The sequence below is a fragment of the Pseudophryne corroboree genome, chromosome 7, assembly GCF_028390025.1.
Source record: "Pseudophryne corroboree isolate aPseCor3 chromosome 7, aPseCor3.hap2, whole genome shotgun sequence".
NCBI classification, from domain to species: Eukaryota; Metazoa; Chordata; class Amphibia; order Anura; family Myobatrachidae; genus Pseudophryne; species Pseudophryne corroboree.
The window spans coordinates 31,625,929-31,651,632 of NC_086450.1; the positions used below are offsets into that span (position 1 = coordinate 31,625,929).

Consider the following 25,704-nt stretch of genomic DNA (forward strand, 5'->3'; position numbering starts at 1 on the left):
CTTCTGTTCCTGGGAAGGAGCTGCCTGTTGCTGTCTCTTCCCTCGTCCTCTGCCTCGTGGCAGATATGAATAGCCCTTTGCTCTCTTATTTTTAAAGGAACGAAAGGGCTGCGGTTGAAAGGTCGGTGCCTTTTTCTGTTGGGGAGTGACTTGAGGTAGAAAGGTGGATTTCCCGGCCGTAGCCGTGGCCACCAAATCCGATAGACCGACCCCAAATAACTCCTCTACGCATCGCCTGTCCACTGTCGTGTCCATAAAGCTCTTCTGGCCGAAATGGACATAGCACTTACCCGTGATGCCAGTGTGCAGATATCTCTCTGTGCATCACGCATATAAAGAAATGCATCCTTTATTTGTTCTAACGACAGTAAAATATTGTCCCTGTCCAGGGTATCAATATTTTCGATCAGGGACTCTGACCAAACTACCCCAGCACTGCACATCCAGGCAGTCGCAATATCTGGTCGTAGTATAACACCTGCATGTGTGTATATACCTTTTTGGATATTTTCCATCCTCCTATCTGATGGATCTTTAAGTGCGGCCGTCTCAGGAGAGGGTAACGCCACTTGTTTTGATAAGCGTGTTAGCGCTTTGTCCACCCTAGGAGGTGTTTCCCAGCGCTCCCTAACCTCTGGCGGGAAAGGGTATAAAGCCAATAACTTCTTTGAAATTAGCAGTTTTTTTATCGGGGCACCCCACGCTTCATCACACACGTCATTTAATTCTTCTGATTCGGTAAAAACTACTGGTAGTTTTTTCACACCCCACATAATACCCTGTTTAGTGGTACCTGTAGTATCAGCTAAAAGCAACATCTCCTTTATTGCCAAAATCATATAACGTGTGGCCCTACTGGAAAATACGGTTAATTCGTCACCTTCACCACCGGAATCAGTGCCTGTGTCTGGGTCTGTGTCGACCGACTGAGGCAAGGGGCGTTTTACAGCCCCTGACGGTATTTGAGGCGCCTGGACAGGCACTAATTGAGTGTCCGGCCACCTCATGTCGGCAAACGACTGCTTAAGCGAGTTGACGCTATCCCGTAATTCCACAAATAAAGGCATCCATTCTGGTGTCGACCCCCTAGGAGGTGACATCCTCATATTTGGCAATTGCTCCGCCTCCACACCAATAACGTCCTCATACATGTCGACACACACGTACCGACACACAGCAGACACACAGGGAATGCTCTATACGAAGACAGGACCCACTAGCCCTTTGGGGAGACAGAGGGAGAGTCTGCCAGCACACACCAAAAAGCGCTATATATGACAGGGATAGCCTTATGATTAAGTGCTCCCTTATAGCTGCTTTTATATTAATATATTGCCATTTATTTTGCCCCCCCTCTCTGTTATACCCTGTTTCTGTAGTGCAGTGCAGGGGAGAGACCTGGGAGCCTTCCTGACCAGCGGAGCTGTGACAGAAAATGGCGCCGTGTGCTGAGGAGATAGGCCCCGCCCCTTTTTCGGCGGGCTCGTCTCCCGCTATTTAGTACATTTAGGCAGGGGTAAATATCTCCATATAGCCTCTGGGGCTATATGTGAGGTATTTTTAGCCTTTTTAAAGGTTTTCATTTGCCTCCCAGGGCGCCCCCCCCCAGCGCCCTGCACCCTCAGTGACTGCCGTGTGAAGTGTGCTGAGAGGAAAATGGCGCACAGCTGCAGTGCTGTGCGCTACCTTAAGAAGACTGCAGGAGTCTTCAGCCGCCGATTCTGGACCTCTTCTTGCTTCAGCATCTGTGAGGGGGCCGGCGGCGTGGCTCCGGTGACCATCCAGGCTGTACCTGTGATCGTCCCTCTGGAGCTTCATGTCCAGTAGCCAAGAAGCCAATCCATCCTGCACGCAGGTGAGTTCACTTCTTCTCCCCTCTGTCCCTCGTTGCAGTGATCCTGTTGCCAGCAGGAATCACTGTAAAATAAAAAACCTAAGCTAAACTCTCTAAGCAGCTCTTTATGAGAGCCACCTAGAATTGCACCCTTCTCGTCCGGGCACAAAAATCTAACTGGAGTCTGGAGGAGGGTCATAGGGGGAGGAGCCAGTACACACCACCTGACCTGTAAAAGCTTTACTTTTGTGCCCTGTCTCCTGAGGAGCCGCTATTCCCCATGGTCCTTTCAGGAACCCCAGCATCCACTTAGGACGATAGAGAAATTAATAGTCTTGCCATCGCTAATGCTCACCTGCTGCATTGTGTAATGGGATCTGTGGTGCTGTTACTTGTGTCCTGTTTATGCTCTGGCTGCTATAATGTTCTGTTTTACGCTGCTCTCTTACCGTTTGCCTTTGCACGGCGCTGCGGACAACTTGTGGCGCCATATAAAGTATCATAATAACAATTAAAATAATCAAATACAATATTACATGATACACTAGCCAGTACTACTGAAACTACCGAATACATCTCATAGAACTCACCCGACGTGGAGGAAATGATGTTCACTATTGCGACTTGCGTGTCGGAAAGCGCTTCTTGATAGGAATAATTTGCCAAGAACCACTGAGGAAATCAAAACAGTGGATGTGTATCAGACAAAGTAAAAGGCAGAGAATACAGCGCAAAGCTACGGAAAGTCATCTTAAATCACACACAGATTAGCAGAATACTTTCTCCTGGCCACAGCGCTAGCAACTAGCGCTGTCACTTTTAGATGAATGACTGCACCCGTATATTCCAGAGAAATGCACCCACAACATTACGTAATCACCGATCAGTAATCTAGTGCTGCTAGGCTATGGCATCCTGCGCTGCAGGGGTCTTGCCGGACAGGTGTATGCGAAACTGGCTGCTAGCAGCACGGGACCTAGTCACCGGAACCTGCAGCTGCTCCTGCTGTGCAGAGGCATCACAACGAATCCTGGATGGTCTCCTTCCACAAATGGTTTCCATTTGCTGATCACTCTTTTCTCCTTGTAGATCCCTGCTGACATTGCTTTAGACATCGTAGGTTGTGAAACGCGAGTAAAATCGGTATCCTGTTGCACGTACTCCAACCTTGATTCCACTTTCAAACTCACTTCGGTCTGTTGCAGCAGCGCATCCGGATCAATCCAGCAGATATATCTCCTTACTCAACTTTGCCCAACTTAAATACAGTTTCTACGGCTTAGGAATGACAGAAGGATCGCCCCATGTTTTTATTGGGGGGACCTTGGACTGCACACCCTAATTCCAAACATAATAAGATGTGCTATTATGCTGAAACTTGTAGTTCCACACAGAAAAAGAAAATGCAGATGCACACTCTATAGTACTAAGCACCGCCAATCAGAATAATTATAATAAACTCTGCAATCTAAAAGAGCAAAACTGAGGCACTTAGCATAATTTTTGGCCCAATATATGGGCCCACCAACCGCAACCAGGTGAACTCATCCGTTGGGCCCCTAATATCTGTGTTAGGGACCCAACAAATAAAGTCACCCGGTTGCAGTTGGCAGGCCCATTTTTTTTTTTTGGGGGGGGGGGGAGGGGGGATGGCAAAATTTATGCTAAGCACCTTAATTTAGCTCTATGTTAGATTGCAGAGTTTAGCATTATTTTGATTGGCGGTGCTTAGCACTATAGAGTGTGCATCTGCATTTTCTTTTTACCAGCTTCGCCGTGAGTTAGGCAACGAAGGAACAACGGTGTTGTGTTCATCCATACTGCAGTACTGGGGGTGCAGAGCTTTTCATTGTACAGACATCTAGCAGAACGAGTTACATAAAGGAGCTGCACTGATGGCCATCAATCCTCCAGATGCCCTTGGTCCTAGGAGCAGATCTAGATAATAAACGGAAATCTGATGCTAAATTCAGACTTGCAACAACCCGCGGGTCGTATTAGCAAAGTGTTTCCCCAAGAAGTGCTCCTCCAGGTGGGTATTTAAGCTGTAAATGGGGTGCTGATGGCTGACAGAAGGTAGGGATTTTTCAATCCAAAACTGATCTGTTATAGAAAAGTCTAAACTTCCTCAAGTATTATTTACTGGAGTGACCCTGCCGCCAGGACAACGTTACGTTTATTCCTGGATTTTCTACACCCCCAGTCCTGGGTGTTCAGGCCGCGACCTTCTGATATGATGCTCACAGACAATGGCTGTTTGCCGTTGTTATTTCCAATTGGGAGCGATTAGCAAGTCAGCTAGCAACGTCTGTCTCCCAGGCTGCCTACGTACAGTCACTGCAAGCTGCCCATATTGCACGCTCCCCTCTCCGGCTCGTCCCTGTGATCAGCGTGTCGAGGCTCTGTGCGATGAGTATCAAGCTCTTCATCCTGTATAAATGGACCTTCCACAGCAACATGAGGAGTCTGCTGTGGAAGTGTCATCTCCAAGTGTAGAGCATCCAGTGCCGCTCTTATCCTGTCCTCTGGACACAACAGCCTGTATTTCTGGTGCGCCTTGTCGGGGAATTATGGCTTGAACAACAATTTGCACATCGTATGGCAAATAAAATAAGAATTTACTTACCGATAATTCTATTTCTCGTAGTCCGTAGTGGATGCTGGGAACTCCGTAAGGACCATGGGGAATAGCGGCTCCACAGGGCACATCTAAAGAAAGCTTTAGGATCACCTGGTGTGCACTGGCTCCTCCCCCTATGACCCTCCTCCAAGCCTCAGTTAGGATACTGTGCCCGGACGAGCGTACACAATAAGGAAGGATTTTGAATCCCGGGTAAGACTCATACCAGCCACACCAATCACACTGTACAACTTGTGATCTGAACCCAGTTAACAGCATGATAATAGAGAAGCCTCTCGAAAAGATGGCTCACTACAACAATAACCCGAATTTTTTGGTAACAATAATTATGTACCAGTATTGCAGACAATCCGCACTTGGGATGGGCGCCCAGCATCCACTACGGACTACGAGAAATAGAATTATCGGTAAGTAAATTCTTATTTTCTCTGACGTCCTAGTGGATGCTGGGAACTCCGTAAGGACCATGGGGATTATACCAAAGCTCCCAAACGGGCGGGAGAGTGCGGATGACTCTGCAGCCCCCAATGAGAGAACTCCCGGTCCTCCTCAGCCAGGGTATCAAATTTGTAGAATTTTACAAACGTATTTGCTCCTGACCAAGTAACTGCTCGGCAAAGTTGTAAAGCCGAGACCCCTCGGGCAGCTGCCCAAGATGAGCCCACCTTCCTTGTGGAGTGGGCATTTACAGATTTTTGGTTGTGGCAGGCCTGCCACAGAATGTGCAAGCTGAATTGTACTACAAATCCAACGAGCAATAGTCTGCTTAGAAGCAGGAGCACCCAGCTAGTTGGGTGCATAGAGGATAAACAGCGAGTCAGATTTCCTGACTCCAGCCGTCCTGGAAACATATATTTTCCGGGTCCTGACAACGTCTAGCAACTTGGAGTCCTCCAAGTCCCTAGTAGCCGCAGGCACCACAATAGGTTTGGTTCAGGTGAGACGCTGAAACCACCTTAGGGAGAAACTGAGGACGAGTCCTCAATTCCGCCCTGTCCGAATGGAAAATCAGATAAGGGCTTTTACAGGATAAAGCCACCAATTCTGACACGCGCCTGGCCCAGGCCAGAGCCAACAGCATGACCACTTTTTCTGTGAGATATTTTAACTCCACAGATTTAAGTGTGTCAAACCAATGTGACTTTTGGAACCCAAAAACCACCTGGAGATCCCAAAAGTGCCACTAAAGGCACAAAAGGAGGCTGTATATGCAGTACCCCTTTAACAAATGTCTGAACTTCAGGGACTGAAGCTAGTTCTTTTTTGGAAGAAAATTGACAGAGCCGAAATTTGAACCTTAATGGACCCCAATTTCAGGCCCATAGATACTCCTGTTTGCAGGAAATGTAGGAATCGACCCAGTTGAATTTCCTCCGTCGAGCCTTACTGGCCTCGCACCACGCAACATATTTTCGCCAAATGCGGTGATGATGTTTTGCGGTTACATCCTTCCTGGCTTTGATCAGGATAGGGATGACTTCATCCGGAATGCCTTTTTCCTTCAGGATCCGGCGTTCAAACGCCATGCCGTCAACGCAGCCGCGGTAAGTCTTGGAACAGACAAGGTCCTTGCTGGAGCAGGTCCCTTCTTAGAGGTAGAGGCTACGGATCCTCCGTGAGCATCTCTTGAAGTTCCGGTTACCAATTCCTTCTTGGCCAATCCGGAGCCACTAATATAGTGCTTACTCCTCTCCATCTTATCAATCTCAGTACCTTGGGTATGAGAGGCAGAGGAGGGAACCCATACACTGATTGGTACACCCACGGTGTTACCAGAGCATCTACAGCTATTGCCTGAGGGTCCCTTGACGTGGCGCAATACCTGTCGAGTTTTTCCCAACGGTTTATAATCATGTGGAAGACTTCTGGGTGAAGTCCTTACTCTCCCGGGTGGAGGTCGTGCTGAAGAAAACTGCTTCCCAGTTGTCCACTCCCGGAATGAAAACTGCTGACAGTGCTATCACATGGTTTTTCGCCCCGCGACGAATCCTTGCAGCTTCTGCCATTGCCCTCCTGCTTCTTGTGGCACCCTGTCTGTTTACGTGGGTGACTGCCGTAATGTTGTCCGACTGGATCAACACCGGCTGACCTTGAAGCAGAGGTCTTGCTAAGCTTAGAGCATTGTAAATGGCCTTTAGCTTCAGGACATTTATGTGAAGTGATGTCTCCAGGCTTGACCATAAGCCCTGGATATTCCTTCCCTGTGTGACTGCTCCCCAGCCTCGCAGGCTGGCATCCGTGGCCACCAGGACCCAGTCCCGCATGCCGAATCTGCGGCCCTCTAGAAGATGAGCACTCTGCAACCACCACAGGAGGGATACCCTTGTCCCTGGTGACAGGGTTATCCGCTGAAGCATCTGAAGATGCGACCCGGACCATTTGTCCAGTAGGTTCCACTGGAAAGTCTTGCGTGGAATCTGCCGAATGGGATTGCTTCGTAGGAAGCCACCATTTTTACCCAGAACCCTTGTGCATTGATGCACTGAGACTTGGTTCGGTTTTAGGAGGTTCCTGACTAGCTCGGATAACTCCCTGGCTTTCTCCTCCGGGAGAAATACCTTCTTTCTGGACTGTGTCCAGGATCATCCCTAGGAACAGAAGACAAATCGTCGGAACCAGCTGCGATTTTGGAATATTGAGAATCCAATCGTGCTGCCGCAACACTACCTGAGGTAGTGCTACACCGATCTCCAACTGTTCCCTGGATCTCACCCTTATCAGGGAATCGTCCAAGTAAAGGATAACTAAAATTCCCTTCCTTCGAAGGAATATCATCATTACGGTCATTACTTCAGTAAAGACCCGGGGTGCCGTGGACCATCCCTACGGCAGCGTCTGAACTGATAGTGACAGTTCTGTACCATAACCTGAGATACCCTTGGTGAGAAGGGTAAATTTTGACATGAAGGTAAGCATCCTTGATGTCCCGAGACATCATGTAGTCCCCTTCTTCCAGGTTTGCAATCACTGCTCTGAGTGACTCAATTTTGAATTTGAACCTCTGTATGTAAGTGTTCAAAGATTTTAGATTTTAAAATCGGTCTCACCGAGCCGTCTGGCTTCGGTACCACAATAGTGTGGAATAATACCCCGTTCCCTGTTGCAGGAGGGGTACCTTAATTTTCACCTGCTGGGAATACAGCTTGTGAATGGCTTCCAAAACTGCCTCCCTGTCAGCGGGAGACGTCGGTAAAACAGACTTTTGGAAACGGCGAGGGGAATACGTCTCGAATTCCAATTTGTACCCCTGAAATATTACCTGAAGGATCCAGGGGTCTACTTGCGAGTGAGCCCACTGCGCACTGAAATTCATTGAGAACGGGCCCCCACCGTGCCTGAACTTGTAAAGCCCTAGCGTCATACTGAGAGCTTGGCAGAGGCGGAAAAGGGTTTCTGTTCCTGGGAACTGGCTGATCTCTGCAGCCATTTTCCTCTCCCTCTGTCACGAGCAGAAAAGAGGAACCCTTTTGTCCGCTTGCCAACCAGGACTGCGCCTGATAATACGGCGTCTTATTTTGAGAGGCTACCTTTTTTAAGGCAATACTTCCAAATGCCGTTTGGAATCCGCATCACCTGACCACTTTACTGGTATAATTGGACAACGCACTTATACTTGATGCCAGTCGGCAAATATTCCGCTGTGCATCATGCATATATAGAAATGCATCTTTTAATTGCTCTATAGGCAATAATATACTGTCCTTATCTAGGATATCAAATTTCCAGTCAGGGAATCCGACCACGCCAACCCAGCACTGCACATCCAGGCTGAGGTGATTGCTGGTCGCAGTATAACACCAGTATGTGTGTAAATACATTTTAGGATACCCTCCTGCTTTCTATCAGCAGGATCCCTAAGGGCGGCCATCTCCAGAGAGGGTAGAGCCCTTGTTCTTACAAGCGTGTGAGCGCCTTATCCCCCTTAGGGGGTGTTTCCCAACGCACCCTAACCTCTGGCGGGAAAAGGTATACTGCCAATAACTTTTTAGAAATTATCAATTGTTATCGGGGGGAAACCCACGCATCATCACACACCTCATTTTATTTCTCAGATTCAGGAAAACTACAGGAAGTTTTTCCTCACCAAACATAATACCCCTTTTTTTTTTGGTGGTATTTATATTATCAGAAGAGTGTAAACTTTTTCCATTGCCTCAATCATGCAGTGTGTGGCCTTATTGGAAATCACGGTTGTCTCTTCACCGTCGACACAGGAGTCAGTATCCGTGTCGGCGTCTGTATCTGAGGTAACGGGCGCTTTAGAGCCCCTGTATGAGACGTCTGGACATGCACAAGCTGAGTAGCCGGCTGTCTCATGTCAACCACTGTCTTTTATACAAAGCTGACACTGTCACGCAATTTCAACAGTACATCCACTCAGGTGTCGACCCCCCAGGGGGTGACAACACTATTACAGACACTCTACTCCGTCTCCTTATCATTTTTCTCCTCATACATGTCGACACAAACGTACCGACACACAGCACACACACAGGGAATGCTCTGATAGAGGACAGGACCCCACTAGCCCTTTGGGGAGACAGAGGGAGAGTTTGCCAGCACACACCAGAGCGCTATATATATACAGGGATAACCTTATATAAGTGTTTTTCCCTTTATAGCTGCTGTATTGTTTATACTGCGCCTAATTTGTGCCCCCCTCTCTTTTTTAACCCCTTTCTGTAGTGTAGTGACTGCAGGGGAGAGCCAGGGAGCTTCCCTCCAACTGAGCTGTGAGGGAAAATGGCGCCAGTGTGCTGAGGAGATAGGCTCCGCCCCTTTCTCGGCGTCCTTATCATCCGTTTTCTTGTATGTTTTGGCAGGGGTTAAATGCATCCATATAGCCCAGGAGTTATATGTGATGCATTTATTTTAGCCATAAAAGGTTTTCTATCGATTTATTGCGTCTCAGGGCGCTGCCCCCCCAGCGCCCTGCACCCTCAGTGACCGGAGTGTGAAGTGTGCTGAGAGCAATGGCGCACAGCTGCGGTGCTGTGCGCCTACCTTTATCTGAAGACAGGAAAGTCTTCTGCCGCCGATTTTTCCGGACCTCTTCGCTCTTCTGGCTCTGTAAGGGGGCCGGCGGCGCGGCTCCGGTGACCCATCCAGGCTGAACCTGTGATCGTCCCTCTGGAGCTAATGTCCAGTAGCCTAAGAAGCCCAATCCACTCTGCACGCAGGTGAGTTCGCTTCTTCTCCCCTTAGTCCCTCGATGCAGTGAGCCTGTTGCCAGCAGGTCTCACTGAAAATAATAAACCTAAACTAAAACTTTCACAAAGAGCTCAGGAGAGCCCCTAGTGTGCACCCTTCTCGTCGGGCACAGAAAATCTAACTGAGGCTTGGAGGAGGGTCATAGGGGGAGGAGCCAGTGCACACCAGGTGATCCTAAAGCTTTCTTTAGATGTGCCCTGTCTCCTGCGGAGCCGCTATTCCCCATGGTCCTTACGGAGTTCCCAGCATCCACTAGGACGTCAGAGAAATGGCTGCTGTCTACAGCGGAGATAATGGTTGTTCGTCGTCCAGACCAGCACATGACATCTAAAACTTAAAAAAGAAGCTCTGCTAACATTGGGATGACTAAAAGCATCCCCCCTATTAAAAGGTGCATCTGACTCCTGCCGGCACCAAAACTAAACTGATTAGCCTAGGCTGGGGGCAGGAGTACCCTGGAAGCTCTAAAAGCTTTAACTGTTTGGTGCCCGGTCCTATTCTACTACCGACACCCCAATGTCTCTCCCTGTGGAGACATTGGACCGTGAAGAAGAAAGTCTGATTATAATGTGGAAGCCCCAGCTGTATGTTCACTTACAGCAGTCCTGGCTATTCCAGTACTGAGAAGGGTTCCCGTGAGCTGCCGTAGTGACGCAATCACTAGCAAAGCGCCACCTATCCATAGTGCCACCTACACAGCACAATGTATTAAACAGGTAGACGCATGCAATCAGCTATTAAAAAGCCACTGACAATGGTTTTATAGAGCTTTACAGCATTAGATTTCAATCCGCTGCTGGGTACCCCATAAAAAAGGGCAAACTGCGGAACATAAACACTGCTCTTAAAACAATCAGCAATTTTATTGTTTATTTATATCTTGGATACAGAGAACGATGAGAAGACCGTTAACAAGAGCCTAATCAGCGGGGCACTTTAATCAGGCTATAAATAGCATGCATTCTTAATTCCAAAAAAGGCAGACTAGTTATCTACAGACGTCAGCGATCTCACAGAGCTGTGCTGTCACACCGAGAGAGAGAATACTTGGTTCAGGTTTAAAATGGAGATATTAGTAAATCAATACAGTAAAGAATTATACACAACATGAAAAATACTAGAATTATAACGGATGACTGCATTGTGTTGATCTTATGAATATCTTTAAACAGGATTATTAGATCGATTCTGCAGCTTCAATTGATTCTATACATCCCTAGACTGCTTGATTGCTCGCTCGACTATTACCTTTAGGGGAAAATTTTATAATACATTATATATATATATATATATATATATATATATATATAGATACACACACACACACACATATATATATATATACACACACATATATATATATATATATATATACACACATATACATAGAGACATAGAGACATACATATACGTAGATATATTACACATACATACATATACACATATATCTCATTTCCAACTCTTCGGATTAAATAATACTGTAACGATGCAGTAATAGTGCATTACACAAGAATAATTGTATATATAGCATCTCCTAAAATTAGGGTTCAACCCAAAGAACCCAAGAGAAATGATAAAACTAAAAAATGGACTGATTGTTTGTATAAATAATTCCATATGCTAAATGCATAACCATCTGAGACAAGTCATGTAACAAAGACCCAGACAAAGCAGGCCAACAAGGGCGAGTCACTAAACACGAGCATCAGCCAGGGCGAGCGAGCCAATAAGGGCGAGTCACTAAACACGAGCATCAGCCAGGGTGAGCGAGCCTATAAGGGAGAGTTACTAAGCACGAGCATCAGCCAGGGCGAGCGAGCCAATAAGGGCGAGTTACTAAGCACGAGCATCAGCCAGGGTGAGCGAGCCAATAAGGGCGAGTTACTAAGCACGAGCATCAGCCAGGGTGAGCGAGCCAATAAGGGCGAGTTACTAAGCACGAGCATCAGCCAGGGTGAGCGAGCCAATAAGTGTGAGACACTAAGCACGAACATCAGCCAAAGCGAGCGATCCAATAAGGGCGAGTCACTAAGCACGAGCATCAGCCAGGGCGAGCGAGCCAATAAGTGAGATACTAAGCACGAGCATCAGCCAGGGCGAGCGAGCCAATAAGGGCGAGTCACTAAGCACGAGCATCAGACAGGGTGAGCGAGCCAATAAGTGTGAGACACTAAGCACGAGCATCAGCCAGGGCGAGCGAGCCACTATGCACGAGCATCAGCCAGGGCGAGCGAGCCACTAAGCATGAGCATTAGTCAGGGCGAGCGAGCCAATAAGTGTGAGCCACTAAGCACGAGCATCGGACAGGGTGAGCGAGCCAATAAGGGTGAGTCACTAAGCATGAGCATCAGCCAGGGTGAGCGAGTCATTAAGCATGAGCATCAGCCAGGGCGAGCGAGTCAATAAGGGTGAGCCACTAAGCATGAGCATTAGCCAGGGCGAGCGAGCCATTAAGGGTGAGTCACTAAGCACGAGCATCGGACAAGGTGAGCGAGCCAATAAGAGCGAGTCACTAAACACGAGCGTCGGACAGGGTGAGCGAGCCAATAAGGGCGAGTTACTAAGCATGAGCATTGGACAGGGTGAGCGAGCCAATAAGGGGAAGTCACTATGCACGAGCATCAGCCAGGGCGAGCGAGCCAATAAGAGCGAGTCACTAAGCACGAGCATCAGCCAGGGCGAGCGAGCCAATAAGAGCGAGTCACTAAGCACGAGCATCGAACAGGGTGAGCGAGCCATTAGGGGCGAGTCACTAAGCACGAGCATCAGCCAGGGCGAGCGAGCCAATAAGGGCGAGTCACTAAGCACGAGCATCATCCAGGGCGAGCAAGCCAATAAGGGCGAGTCACTAAGCACGAGCATCAGCCAGGGCGAGCGAGCCACTAAGCATGAGCATCAGTCAGGGCGAGCGAGCCAATAAGTGTGAGCCACTAAGCACGAGCATCGGACAGGGTGAGCGAGCCAATAAGGGTGAGTCACTAAGCATGAGCATCAGCCAGGGTGAGCGAGTCATTAAGCACGAGCATCAGCCAGGGCGAGCGAGTCAATAAGGGTGAGCCACTAAGCATGAGCATCAGCCAGGACGAGCGAGTCATTAAGCATGAGCATCAGCCAGGGCGAGCAAGCCATTAAGGGCGAGTCACTAAGCACGAGCATCAGTCAGGGCGAGCGAGCCATTAAGGGCGAGTCACTAAGCACGAGCATCGGACAGGGTGAGCGAGCCATTAGGGGCGAGTCACTAAGCACGAGCATCAGCCAGGGTGAGCGAGCCAATAAGGGTGAGTCACTAAGCACGAGCATCGGACAGGGTGAGCGAGCCAATAAGGGTGAGTCACTAAGCACGAGCATCGGACAGGGTGAGCGAGCCAATAAGTGCGAGTCACTACGCCCGAACATCAGACAGGGCGAGCAAGCCAATAAGTGTGAGACACTAAGCACGAGCATCAGCCAGGGCGAGCGAGCCAATAAGGGCGAGTCACTAAGCACGAGCATCAGCCAAGGCGAGCGAGCCACTAAGCATGAGCATCAGTCAGGGCGAGCGAGCCTTTAAGTGCGAGTCATTAAGCATGATCATCAGCCAGGGCGAGCGAGCCAATAAGTGTTAGCCACTAAGCACGAGCATCGGACAGGGTGAGCAAGCCAATAAGGGCGAGTTACTAAGCACGAGCATCGGACAGGGTGAGCGAGCCAATAAGGGCGAGTTACTAAGCACGAGCATCGGACAGGGTGAGCGAGCCAATAAGGGCAAGTTACTAAGCACGAGCATCAGCCAGGGCGAGCGAGCCAATAAGAGCGAGTCACTAAGCACGAGCATCGGACAGGGTGAGCGAGCCAATAAGGGTGAGTCACTAAGCATGAGCATCAGCCAGGGTGAGCGAGTCATTAAGCACGAGCATCAGCCAGGGCGAGCGAGTCAATAAGGGTGAGCCACTAAGCACGAGCATCAGCCAGGGCGAGCGAGCCATTAAAGGCGAGTCACTAAGCACGAGCATCGGACAGGGTGAGCGAGCCAATAAGAGCGAGTCACTAAGCACGAGCATCGGACAGGGTGAGCGAGCCAATAAGGGCGAGTTACTAAGCACGAGCATTGGACAGGGTGAGCGAGCCAATAAGCGCAAGTCACTAAGCACGAGCATCAGCCAGGGCGAGCGAGCCAATAAGAGCGAGTTACTAAGCACGAGCATCGGACAGGGTGAGCGAGCCATTAGGGGCGAGTCACTAAGCACGAGCATCAGCCAGGGTGAGCGAGCCAATAAGGGTAAGTCATTAAGTATGAGCATCAGCCAAGGCGAGCGAGCCATTAAGGGCGAGTCACTAAGCACGAGCATCAGTCAGGGCGAGCGAGCCATTAAGGGCGAGTCACTAAGCACAAGCATCGGACAGGGTGAGCGAGGCATTAGGGGCGAGTCACTGAGCACGAGTATCAGCCAGGGTGAGCGAGCCAATAAGGGTAAGTCATTAAGCATGAGCATTGGACAGGGTGAGCGAGCCAATAAGGGTGAGCCACTAAGCACGAGCATCAGCCAGGGCGAGCGAGCTATTAAGGGCGAGTCACTAAGAACGAGCATCAGCCAGGGCGAGCGAGCCTTAGCCTCAATCAGGTGAAAGTATCTTACCACAAAGCAGAAGAAGAAACTAATCTTTGCTACTTGGCAGACCGTGAACTTTCCACTTGTCCTCAGGCCCGGCTCACTATCTCGGACTATAGGGTGCGACATGCGGGATAGTTTGGCCTCCAAAGCTTGACTTGACGGGAGCTGTCTGACTTCCATTAGATTGCTGAACCTGACACGAGGCTTTTTCTCAGCTGAAAATTGAAATAAGAAAGATAAACAATTCACCAGGCTCAGGAACAGCATTTCTTTCAGGTATTTACTGAAGTAGCCACATACTAAACAGCACACACTATAGGGTTAGGGCCAGACTTTCAGAGAAGTATGTCAGTGCCCGCTGAGTAACTACAATTATTATAAGTAACAGAAACAGACAGCACATACCCCCCTTTACTATGGTAAATTATTGGGTTAGGAAGGTTTTAGTGGGCACTGCTCCACTGCACTCTACTGAGCCCGATTCTGAGCTAGGAATAAATTAAGAGCAAGTACTTGTGCACATTGGGCAAGATTCAGGTTTGGGCGGATAGCGCATAAAAGCAGCAGCGACGCTTCCATCGGAAGATGTATGGAATAAGTAGACGCCTCCTGCACGCATCGGATCACTCTGCGACACCATCGGCCGGCTGCCGCAGCTCCGACGCCGAGGCAAGGAAACCGCTGTCGGAAGGCTAAAACCCTGGTCTTGGCGCTCACACAAAACGGAGGTGACACAATTGTTTTATGAAAGAGAGCCCATCGCCGCCCCCCTCCCAAATGGCAGCAGACTGTCAATCACCCGACATCTGCCGCTGCACTGCGGGCGAGGACGCACAGTATGGGTGCTGCGCATGAGCCGTTTTCTGCTAACCTGAAAGCTGCGTTAGAGAAGCAATACCAACTGGACCCGAATAAGCCTCTTGACGAAACCATGCTGCACTGCAGGTGGGGCAGAAGTAACATGTGCAGGGAGATTAAATTTGGGTGGGGAATGTCCAAACTCAGGGCCTAATTCAGACCTGATAACCGCAGTCTGAAGCCCTTTGGGGAAGTGCGCACGTGCCGCTAAAAGTATCTCAGGGCTGTGATCGCCTCAGCCTGATTGACAGGCAGAGGCGGTCACCCAGTGGGAGGGGGCATGCCAACGGCGTTAGAACGCCGTTGGAAAGGGTGTGGTCCAGACAACGTAGGTGTGTCTGGACCATTGCGGCGGCTGGCGGCGGCGGCTGCGTGAAGTCACATGTAGCCGCTGTGACCCACGACCCAAGGGGTAGCCACCTGCCAGAGCAGCTAGGCTGTGCAGGCAGGGAGCTACTAGGCTGGTGCAAAAGCATCGCCGCCGTGCGAAGGTTTGGCACCAGTGCGGGGGTGGGGCAGGGCCTGAGATGCGGGCGGACTAGCCCTGTGCTGGGCGTCCCCCTGCCTGTCAGAGAAACTGATCATAGAATGTGCTAAATTTAGCACATCTACGATCAGGTCTGAATCTCCCCCACGAGTCTAAATTGTAGTTTAAAATCAAAGCTGCCCAGCATGTGTGGGCTACATGCAAAAGCGGCCAGTATTTACCCTGCATGTAAACATAATAAATGTTCTTGCACCCCTAGTACTGCAGCATGGTTTGTCCAGGTGCAAAGTTACTGGCCGTTTCTTGCATTACCACCACTTCAGAATCAGGCCCACCATCGGCACGACACTCTACGGATGACCCAATGTGGGCACAGCGCTGCGGGCACTGAGAACAAACTTGTGTTACGTTGTACGGTTTGAATAAGATGAGCAACCCCTTGTGGGAAATGTTTTTATTAATAAATAAAAAAATACAAATATGATTTTTTCTTAAATAGATGTTAAATATGAATTCTACATAATGTGTGGCTTCCAGTACTGATGATATAGTCAGCGCTGTAAGTGTTAAGTCTCGGACGCTGCAGCATTACACTTACAAGCCAGACGGAACGATTTAGCAATTACTGCAGCCGGAGTGGGCAAACTGCAGGTAACACAGCAACAAAGCATTGTCATAGATTCAGACTGATGTAAGGACTCAGGTTGCTCTCATATAAAGGAATATACAGTCACAGACCTGGTATCCATATCTTTGACACATAGCGGTGGCTCTAGCTGTTACTTATACAGCACTGTAGGGACACATGGTAAGAGCAGAGGACAGAACATCACTGAAATTCCATTATTAAGGTATCAGGATTATAGCCTGAGCAGAATAAACATGAACGCAGTTACCCAATACAGCTTATATTGTTTTACTCCCCCCAAAAATGATTTGTCTTATTTTTGATCTCCTTGATCCTAAGTTCTGACGTGGATTGGCACAATACAGTTTATCGTACACATTGTATAGCGTGTACCAGCGATCCGTCGTTCCCGCCCATTGTACATTGTATCGTCCAATCCGATTGTAATCTGAATATATTTTACACACATTATGTAAAAATATATTGCGCCGTAGTACGAGACGTCATATAGTGTGTATGGTGGCGCGATGTATCGTTACATCACACCACCCGGCTACTGGGTCACACCATCATATAGTGTGTATGGTGGCGCGATGTATCGTTACATCACGCCGCCCGGCTAGTGGGTCACACCATCATGTAGTGTGTACCCAGCTTAGGAGAGAACCTAGGTTACAAGGTGTCACAATTTCTCATTGGTGTAGTGGATTCGTTAGCACGACCGGTCTAACAAGACATTGTATTCACCGGTGTGCCACACAAATGGAGGAATTTAATTATCAGTGGGTTAAGAGCCTGGAGCTATTTAATTACCGTCCACGGTAAGCCCTGAGTGTGGATTTCTGTTCGCACCCATTTGGTCTTACTGCATGCAGTAATTGTATAGCTCCAGACACTTAACCTAGAACAGGCACGTCAAACTCGTGGCCCTCCAGCTGTTGTGAAACTACAAGTCCCAGCATGCTTTGCCAGCATACCTTCCACTGATCAGCTGGTAAAACATGCTGGGACTTGTAGTTTCACAACAGCTGGATGACCATGATTTTGACATGCCTGACCTAGAATCTATGCCTCACTGCAGGATATGGGGCTTACTATAGCATATAATTGAATAGCTCAGGAACGTAACTCGGGAGCTAAAAGCCCATGGGTAAGTCCTGCGGTTAACTGAATTCCCCCCCAAATGGTATTGGGACTTGAGTGCAGAGACCTCAGATGTGGAAGGTATGGCGTCACACTGTCCACGTGCTCAAAATGTCTACATTATGAACAGATCTACATTAGGGTCAACATGACAACTGTCGGCCTTGAAAGCCGATTCACAATGTCCACATTCAAACCATGGTCACATTTCTCATCTTTTCAAAACAAGTGAAGGACAAGGCTGCACGTCAGCAATTATAATTATTCAAAAATAACAGCTCACGCAGCAAGATATGCTGTACATCTCGTTGCGCTGAGGAAAAGGCCACTGTTTTACCACGAAACGTTTCCCTTTTCCATGATGTATACCTGTACATTAAATCACCGTTACCTGTACACCGGACAGGCTAAAGCAGCATAATCGGTGTAACCGAAACACATTCCAGATCAAGTTACATGTTGACCGGAGAGAAATTATGACAATGAAGATAAAACTGTTACAGGTCAGTTCTCCGTTATCCGGAATATTCCGAAAACCGGAATATCCCAGAGCTGTAGTGACGTCATGACGTCGCTACTACTGTGACCAATATCTGGCGGTGGGGGAGTAGTGGCTTTGTGTCTAGTCCCTCACCACATAGTGCATGGCAACCCCCGCTGACCCCTGCAATGACCGCCGGAACCCCACGGACCTCACCGCAAAACCCCATTGCCCCTCCCGGACCCCCGCATTGACAGCCGGACCACCCGTGACTACTGCTGGACCCCTCTCCAGGACCAGGTATTCCATTATCCGGAAAAATCCCATATTCGGAATGATCCTGGTGCTGAGCATTCCGGATATGGTATACTGGACCTGTAACTGCAAGTGGTGTAAGCACGCATTGCCCCAAATAACTTTTTACATTAAAAGGAAGAGAATGAGAACTTGTGATTGCAGCGGATGATGCTATGGTTTGTGGCTCACACCAGGGGAAAACTGTCACGTTCTATCAAGATGATTTTTACAGACAGCTCATCATCAAATAATCTACCCAACACCCCTAAATACCCGCACTATAGGAGACCATTTATTTATTAACCGTTTCTTATATAGCACAGAAAATTCCGTTGCGCTTTACAATTCGAAATGACAATGATATAACAAAACTGGGTAATACTAAACAGTCATAGAGGTAGGAGGGCCCTGCTCGCTGTCTTACAATCTATAGGGAAATAGGCATGTATACACAAGGAAAGGTGCTATCTATTGTATAGTTGTCCGCCATATTGCAAAGGTTCTTGGTGGGCTGTATGATGTGGTCACACAGCAATGATGAACCAGGTTCGAGAGGAAGGGAAAGTGAAGAATGAGAAGACGTGTGAGGATATGTATGCACTGTGCAGAGTGGATGCAGTTTGATAGGAAGGTTTATGACAGTTATGTGGGCAGTTCTGGAATTTGATAGGCTTGCCTGAAGAGGTGAGTTTTCAGGGAACTCTTGAAGGTTTGGAGACTAGAGGAGAGTCTTATTGTGCGTGGTAGGGCATTCCACAGAGTGGGTGCAGCCCGAAGAAAGTCCTGCTATCGTGCATGGGAGCGAGTAATGAGTGTGGATGAGAGACGCAGATCTTGTGAAGAGCGAAGAGGTCGGGTTGGGAGATATTTTGAGATAAGCGAAGTGATGTACGTTGGTGTAGTTTGGTTAATGGCCTTGTGTGTGAGTAAATGTATTTTATATTGACGGGCTCCGCAGGAGACTGGGCACTCTTAAAAGAAAGATTAGGTACTATATCTGGTGTGCACTGGCTCCTCCCTCTATGCCCCTCCTCCAGACCTCAGTTAGGGAAACTGTGCCCGGAAGAGCTGACATTACTAGGAAAGGATTTGGAATCCAGGGTAAGACTCATACCAGCCACACCAATCACACCGTACAGGTCTCGCTTGCTGGAGCCGGGTGGACGCTGCAGTGAGCGGCGGCTGTGACACATCCTCCGGCTACGCTGCTATAGCCGCTGCTGTAGCGCTGCTCTCCCCCGTCTGCCCGCAACTCTGCCCCGTCTCTCTGCTGGTCTCCCCCCCCTCCTCCTCTCGGCTCCCTCATCTCAATCCGATTGTTTTTAAAGTCGGATTGAGATGGTCGAAAAGGGGACCAAAACCGTTTTCGACAGAAGCACGTGGATTGGCAGCTATTCCGCCGATCCACGCGCTTTTCAACTTGTCGAATAATTTGGGGTTAGACTGAAGAGGTCGGAACCTCTTCCGACCTAAAAAAAAGTCGAAAACTGACGTCTTTTCGACAGACGCCAGCTTTCGACTTCAATTGAATATACCCCTCAGACTCAGTGCCTCATTCAACTCAAACCAACTGCTAAACAGTCACTTTTACTATGTCTGATGTTTAATCTCCATGTGATGTGATTAAAATGGAGATAAAATAAAATATAAACCTGGAGGACTTTGCTCATGTCATACTCATATGGGAAACAGGATTAGGATTTCCATTTAGGAAAAGAAAAAGTTTAAACTGACCCTTTATAATCACCGGAAATATCCTGATTTCACTTAGAGATTTCCCTATTCCCACCTCAACTGCGACAGATCAGTATCCAGTACAATCTCCATTATTACTGGGCTTGCCTCCCCTTATTATTTATTATGGAATATCTCCTGGGCAGGGCCCTCCGTCCTCACTATCATCCCTTGCATTATCCTTGCTACCAGTGCTACGTGTTGCTTGTATCTTAGTACTGATTCAGCAGCGCTAGTTTGCTGGTTTACTGCTCTGCGTTGTTACAATGAGACGTCACCTTACAATAGATCATGGGGTATATGCAATTGCGGTCGAATTCCCGAAATTGTCAAAAAACAGGACTTTTTCGCCAAAAAAAAAAAAAAAAAAAAAAATCGACAATGCAATTCAGTACTTTCCGTCAAAAAAACGGACTTTCAAAATTCGACTTTTTGAAATTCGACATTTGTCAAATTCGACATTTCTGCAATGGTACAAATGCGGCAATTCGCCAAAAGTATATTCAATTGAAGTTTGGAAATTCGACAACAGTGCTTTTAGACAGTAAATTCGTCATTTTCAATCCGCCACACTTTGGTGGGGGAATCTAAGAAAAAAAATTTAAAACATGTTTTTTTTGGTGTTTTTTTTTATTGGTAATAGCATATCTATTTATATTAGAAGGGATTAGGTACTTGGTCTGTCTATTTTGGAGGCACAAGTATTATTTATATATTTTTTAAAATATTATTATAATTTTTTTAAATGGAGTGGTAAAATCCCGGAAAAAAATGGCGTGGGGTCCCCCCTCCAAAGCATAACCAGCCTCGGGCTCTTCGAGCCGGTCCTGGTTCTAAAAATCCGGGGGGGGGAAATGACAGGGGATCCCCCGTATTTTTTAAACCAGCACCGGGCTCTGCGCCTGGTGCAAAAAATACGGGGGACAAAAAGAGTAGGGGTCCCCCGTATTTTTTACACCAGCATCGGGCTCCACTAGCTGGACAGATAATGCCACAGCCGGGGGTCACTTTTATACAGCGCCCTGCGGCCGTGGCATTAAATATCCAACTAGTCACCCCTGGCCGGGGTACCCTGGGGGAGTGGGGACCCCTTCAATCAAGGGGTCCCCCCCCCAGCCACCCAAGGGCCAGGGGTGAAGCCCGAGGCTGTCCCCCCCATCCAAGGGCTGCGGACGGGGGGCTGATAGCCTTTGGAAAAATGAAAGAATATTGTTTTTTCCAGTAGTACTACTACAAGTCCCAGCAAGCCTCCCCCGCAAGCTGGTACTTGGAGAACTACAAGTACCAGCATGCAGGAGAAAAACGGGCCCGCTGGTACCTGTAGTTCTACTGGAAAAAAAATACCCAAATAAAAACAGGACACGCACACCTTGAAAGTACAACTTTATTTCACACCTGCCGACACACACATACTTCCCTATGTTGACACGACGTTCGGTCCACTTGTCCAAGTAGAATCCGGGGTACCTGTGAATAAAATTATACTCACCTCAATCCAGTGTCCAGGTTATAATCCACGTACTTGGCAAAACAACAAAATGGCAACCCGGACCAAACGGACTGAAAGGGGTCCCATGTTTACACATGGGACCCCTTTCCACGAATGCCGAAACCCCACGTGACTGCTGTCACAGAAGGTCCCTTCAGCCAATCAGGAAGCGCTACTTCGTGGCACTCACCTGATTGGCTGTATGCGCGTCTGAGCTGTCAGACAGCGCATCGCAAAGCCTCTCCATTATATTCAATGGTGGGAACTCTGCGTCAGCGGTGAGGTCACCCGCGGTCAGCGGCTGACCGCGGGTAACCCCACCGCTACCCGCAAAGTTCCCACCATTGAAACTAATGGAGGGAGCTGTGCGATGCGCTGTCTGACAGCAGACGCGCATACAGCCAATCAGGTGAGTGCCACGAAGTAGCGCTTCCTGATTGGCTGAAGGGACCTTCTGTGACAGCAGTCACGTGGGGTTTCGGCATTCGTGGAAAGGGGTCCCATGTGTAAACATGGGACCCCTTTCAGTCCGTTTGTTCCGGGTTGCCGTTTTGTTGTTTTGCCAAGTACGTGGATTATAACCTGGACACTGGATTGAGGCGAGTATAATTTTATTCACAGGTACCCCGGATTCTACTTGGACAAGTGGACCGAACGTCGTGTCAACATAGGTAAGTATGTGTGTGTCGGCAGGTGTGAAATAAAGTTGTACTTTCAAGGTGTGCGTGTCCTGTTTTTATTTGGGTATTTTTTTTCCAGTAGAACTACAGGTACCAGCGGGCCCGTTTTTCTCCCGCATGCTGGTACTTGTGGTTCTCCAAGTACCAGCTTGCGGGGGAGGCTTGCTGGGACTTGTAGTACTACTGGAAAAAACAATATTCTTTCATTTTTCCAAAGGCTATCAGCCCCTCATCCGCAGCCCTTGGATGGGGGGGGACAGCCTCGGGCTTCACCCCTGGCCCTTGGGTGGCTGGGGGGGACCCCTTGATTGAAGGGGTCCCCACTCCCCCAGGGTACCCCAGCCAGGGGTGACTAGTTGGATATTTAATGCCACGGCCGCAGGGCGCTGTATAAAAGTGACCCCCGGCTGTGGCATTATCTGTCCAGCTAGTGGAGCCCGATGCTGGTGTAAAAAATACGGGGGACCCCTACTCTTTTTGTCCCCCGTATTTTTTGCACCAGCACCAGGCGCAGAGCCCAGTGCTGGTTTTAAAAATACGGGGGATCCCATGACATTTTTTCCCCCGGATTTTTAGAACCAGGACCGGCTCGAAGAGCCCGAGGCTGGTTATGCTTTGGAGGGGGGACCCCACGCAATTTTTTTTCGGGTTTTTCCCGTTTTTTCAAAATCGGAACAAAATCCGTCAAATGGGCCGTTTTTCGTCAGCGGGACTGTCGAATTCGTTTTTTATTGAATATGGTCAATTTCGGCACCCACATGCCGAAATTAGACGGTCGAATTGTGTCGAATTAAAAAACGGGCGAAAAATTGCCGCGATTCGCCGCTAATTGCATATACCCCCATGTTTTACTGTTGCTTTGTATAATCCCTGTATGACTCTGCACATGTTGTGGCAGTTCATTCATAGTAATACCCATTATTTATCTCCACCTATCTGTACATTATATAAAAACATCTCTAGGCATCGATTATCCAGCATTCATACAGAAGAAGAAGAGGACCTCCGTTTTCCAGCCGCTGCCCCCCCTCCCCCGATTACAACAAAGCGCATCTTTATCTGCGTTTCGCCCGGAAACTGTCTGAAAGTGAGCAGCGGCTATGAATTAGATGGTCAGCTTTCCATTACAACTTACACTTTTGTTTCTCATTATTCTGATTAGTGGACATCAAAACTTTTTCATTCTGTAAGTCATGAAATTTCACCGGGACGTACAGGGGTTCACTCTACAAGGGAGAAAAAAGAAACTACGTCAGTCGGCGTTTGGAGGTTCCACCAGCAGGTAAATCGGAACATTAGGCATGAACCAGAGTCTCCCAGCTCAGCAAGTCACTGAATTGTCTGCCCGCACCACGATAAATATGGGTAGAACAAAATCGTATTATCACCATGGTTTATCGGTAAAGAGTCAATCTATCACATAGCGCTGTACACTGAGGTGAGCAATAATTATAACTCCTTCTTTCTCAATATTAATCAGCTTTTAATTAACTGATGGAAAACCATTAACGTACAAGGGGGGGTCATTCCGAATTGATCGCTCGCTGCAGTTTTTCGCAGTGCAGCGAACAGGTTACTACTGCGCATGCACCGCAACGCGCAGGCGCGTCGTACGAGTACAAAGCAGATCGTTGCTGAGCGATGGATTTAACGAAGAATCCATTCGCACAGCCGATCGCAAGGTGATTGACAGAAAGAGGGAGTTTGTGGGTGGCGACTGACCGTTTTCAGGGAGTGTTAGGAGAAACACAGTCGTGTCCAAGCGTTTGCAGGGCGGGTGTCTGATGTCAATTCCGGGACCAAAAAGACTGAAGTGATCGCAGCGGCTGAGTAAGTCCAGAGCTACTCAGAAACTGCAAAAAACTTTTTCGTCCCGCTCAGCTGCACAAGCGTTCGCACACTTGCAAAGCGAAAATACACTCTCCCCGTGGGCGACTATGCGCTTGCACGGCTGCTAAAAGTAGCTAGCAAGCGATCAACTCGGAATGACCCCCAATGGGCGGTTGTTTTTTGAGCCCATTTAGCTAAATGTTCCATGCAGTGAATAAGCCTATACGAGAGAGTTCTGAGGGGATATGTACGATGTACCGGCAAATGGGATGCCAGCTGTCATGATCCCGACAGCGGGATCCCGTCTGCCAGAATGCTGACAGAAGGGGCGAGCGCTAGAAAGCCCCTTTGTGGGCTCGCTGCGCTTGCCACGCTCCCGACCGGAAGAAACAGTCTACTTATACGTTACCCTATACCAGTGGTGCAAGTAGAAATATTTTCTTAGTGGTACTGAGTGCTGAAAAATGGGCGAGGTCATGTGTTGTGAGGGGGCGTGGTCACATGCTGCTAGTGGGAGTGGCTACATGACACTAGCGGCGTGGCCACACAACACCAATTTTTTGGAGGAATCTGGATGCAAGGCTAAAAATATATAGTAATGCCTCCAGTATAATAGAAATATATAGTAATACCTCCAGTATAATAGAAATATATAGTAATACCTCCAGTATAATAGAAATATATAGTAATACCTCCAGTATAATAGAAATATATAGTAATACCTCCAGTATAATAGAAATATAAAGTAATGCCCCAATTTAATAATGTATAGTAATGCCTCCATTATAATAGAAATATATAGTAATACCTCCAGTATAATAGAAATATATAGTGATACCTCCAGTATAATAGAAATATATAGTGATACCTCCAGTATAATAGAAATATATAGTGATATCTCCAGTATAATAGAAATATATAGTACTACCTCCAGTATAATAGAAATATATAGTAATCCCTCCAGTATAATAGAAATATATAGTGATACCTCCAGTATAATAGAAATATATAGCGATACCCCCAGTATAATAGAAATATATAGTAATACCTCCAGTATAATAGAAATATATAGTGATACCTCCAGTATAATAGAAATATATAGTGATACCCCCAGTATAATAGAAATATATAGTGATACCTCCAGTATAATAGAAATATATAGTGATACCTCCAGTATAATAGAAATATATAGTGATATCTCCAGTATAATAGAAATATATAGTACTACCTCCAGTATAATAGAAATATATAGTAATGCTTCCAGTATAATAGAAATATATAGTGATACCTCCAGTATAATAGAAATATAAAGTAATGCCCCAATTTAATAACAATATATAGTAATGCCTCCATTATAATAGAAATATATAGTGATACCTCCAGTATAATAGAAATATATAGTAATGCCTCCAGTATAATAGAAATATATAGTGATACCTCCAGTATAATAGAAATATATAGTGATACCTCCAGTATAATAGAAATATATAGTGATACCTCCAGTATAATAGAAATATATAGTGATATCTCCAGTATAATAGAAATATATAGTACTACCTCCAGTATAATAGAAATATATAGTACTACCTCCAGTATAATAGAAATATATAGTAATGCCTCCAGTATAATAGAAATATATAGTAATACCTCCAGTATAATAGAAATATATAGTGATACCTCCAGTATAATAGAAATATAAAGTAATGCCCCAATTTAATAACAATATATAGTAATGCCTCCATTATAATAGAAATATATAGTGATACCTCCAGTATAATAGAAATATATAGTAATGCCCC

General features: G+C 47.4%; 1 protein-coding gene across 4 annotated transcripts in view; it reads right to left on the bottom strand.

Annotated features, from left to right (window-relative positions):
- The window catches only part of SLC35F5 (solute carrier family 35 member F5), a 125,095-nt gene that overhangs the window by 65,408 nt on the left and 33,983 nt on the right, over nt 1–25,704 (bottom strand). For all 4 annotated transcript variants that reach the window (XM_063932887.1, XM_063932885.1, XM_063932884.1 and 1 more), the window contains 3 exons: nt 23,211–23,301; nt 14,303–14,493; nt 2,425–2,506 (listed from right to left, as the gene is read on the bottom strand). In XM_063932887.1, coding sequence (XP_063788957.1) covers nt 2,425–2,506; nt 14,303–14,493; nt 23,211–23,301 — 364 coding nt within the window. The remainder of the gene's footprint in view (nt 1–2,424; nt 2,507–14,302; nt 14,494–23,210; nt 23,302–25,704) is intronic.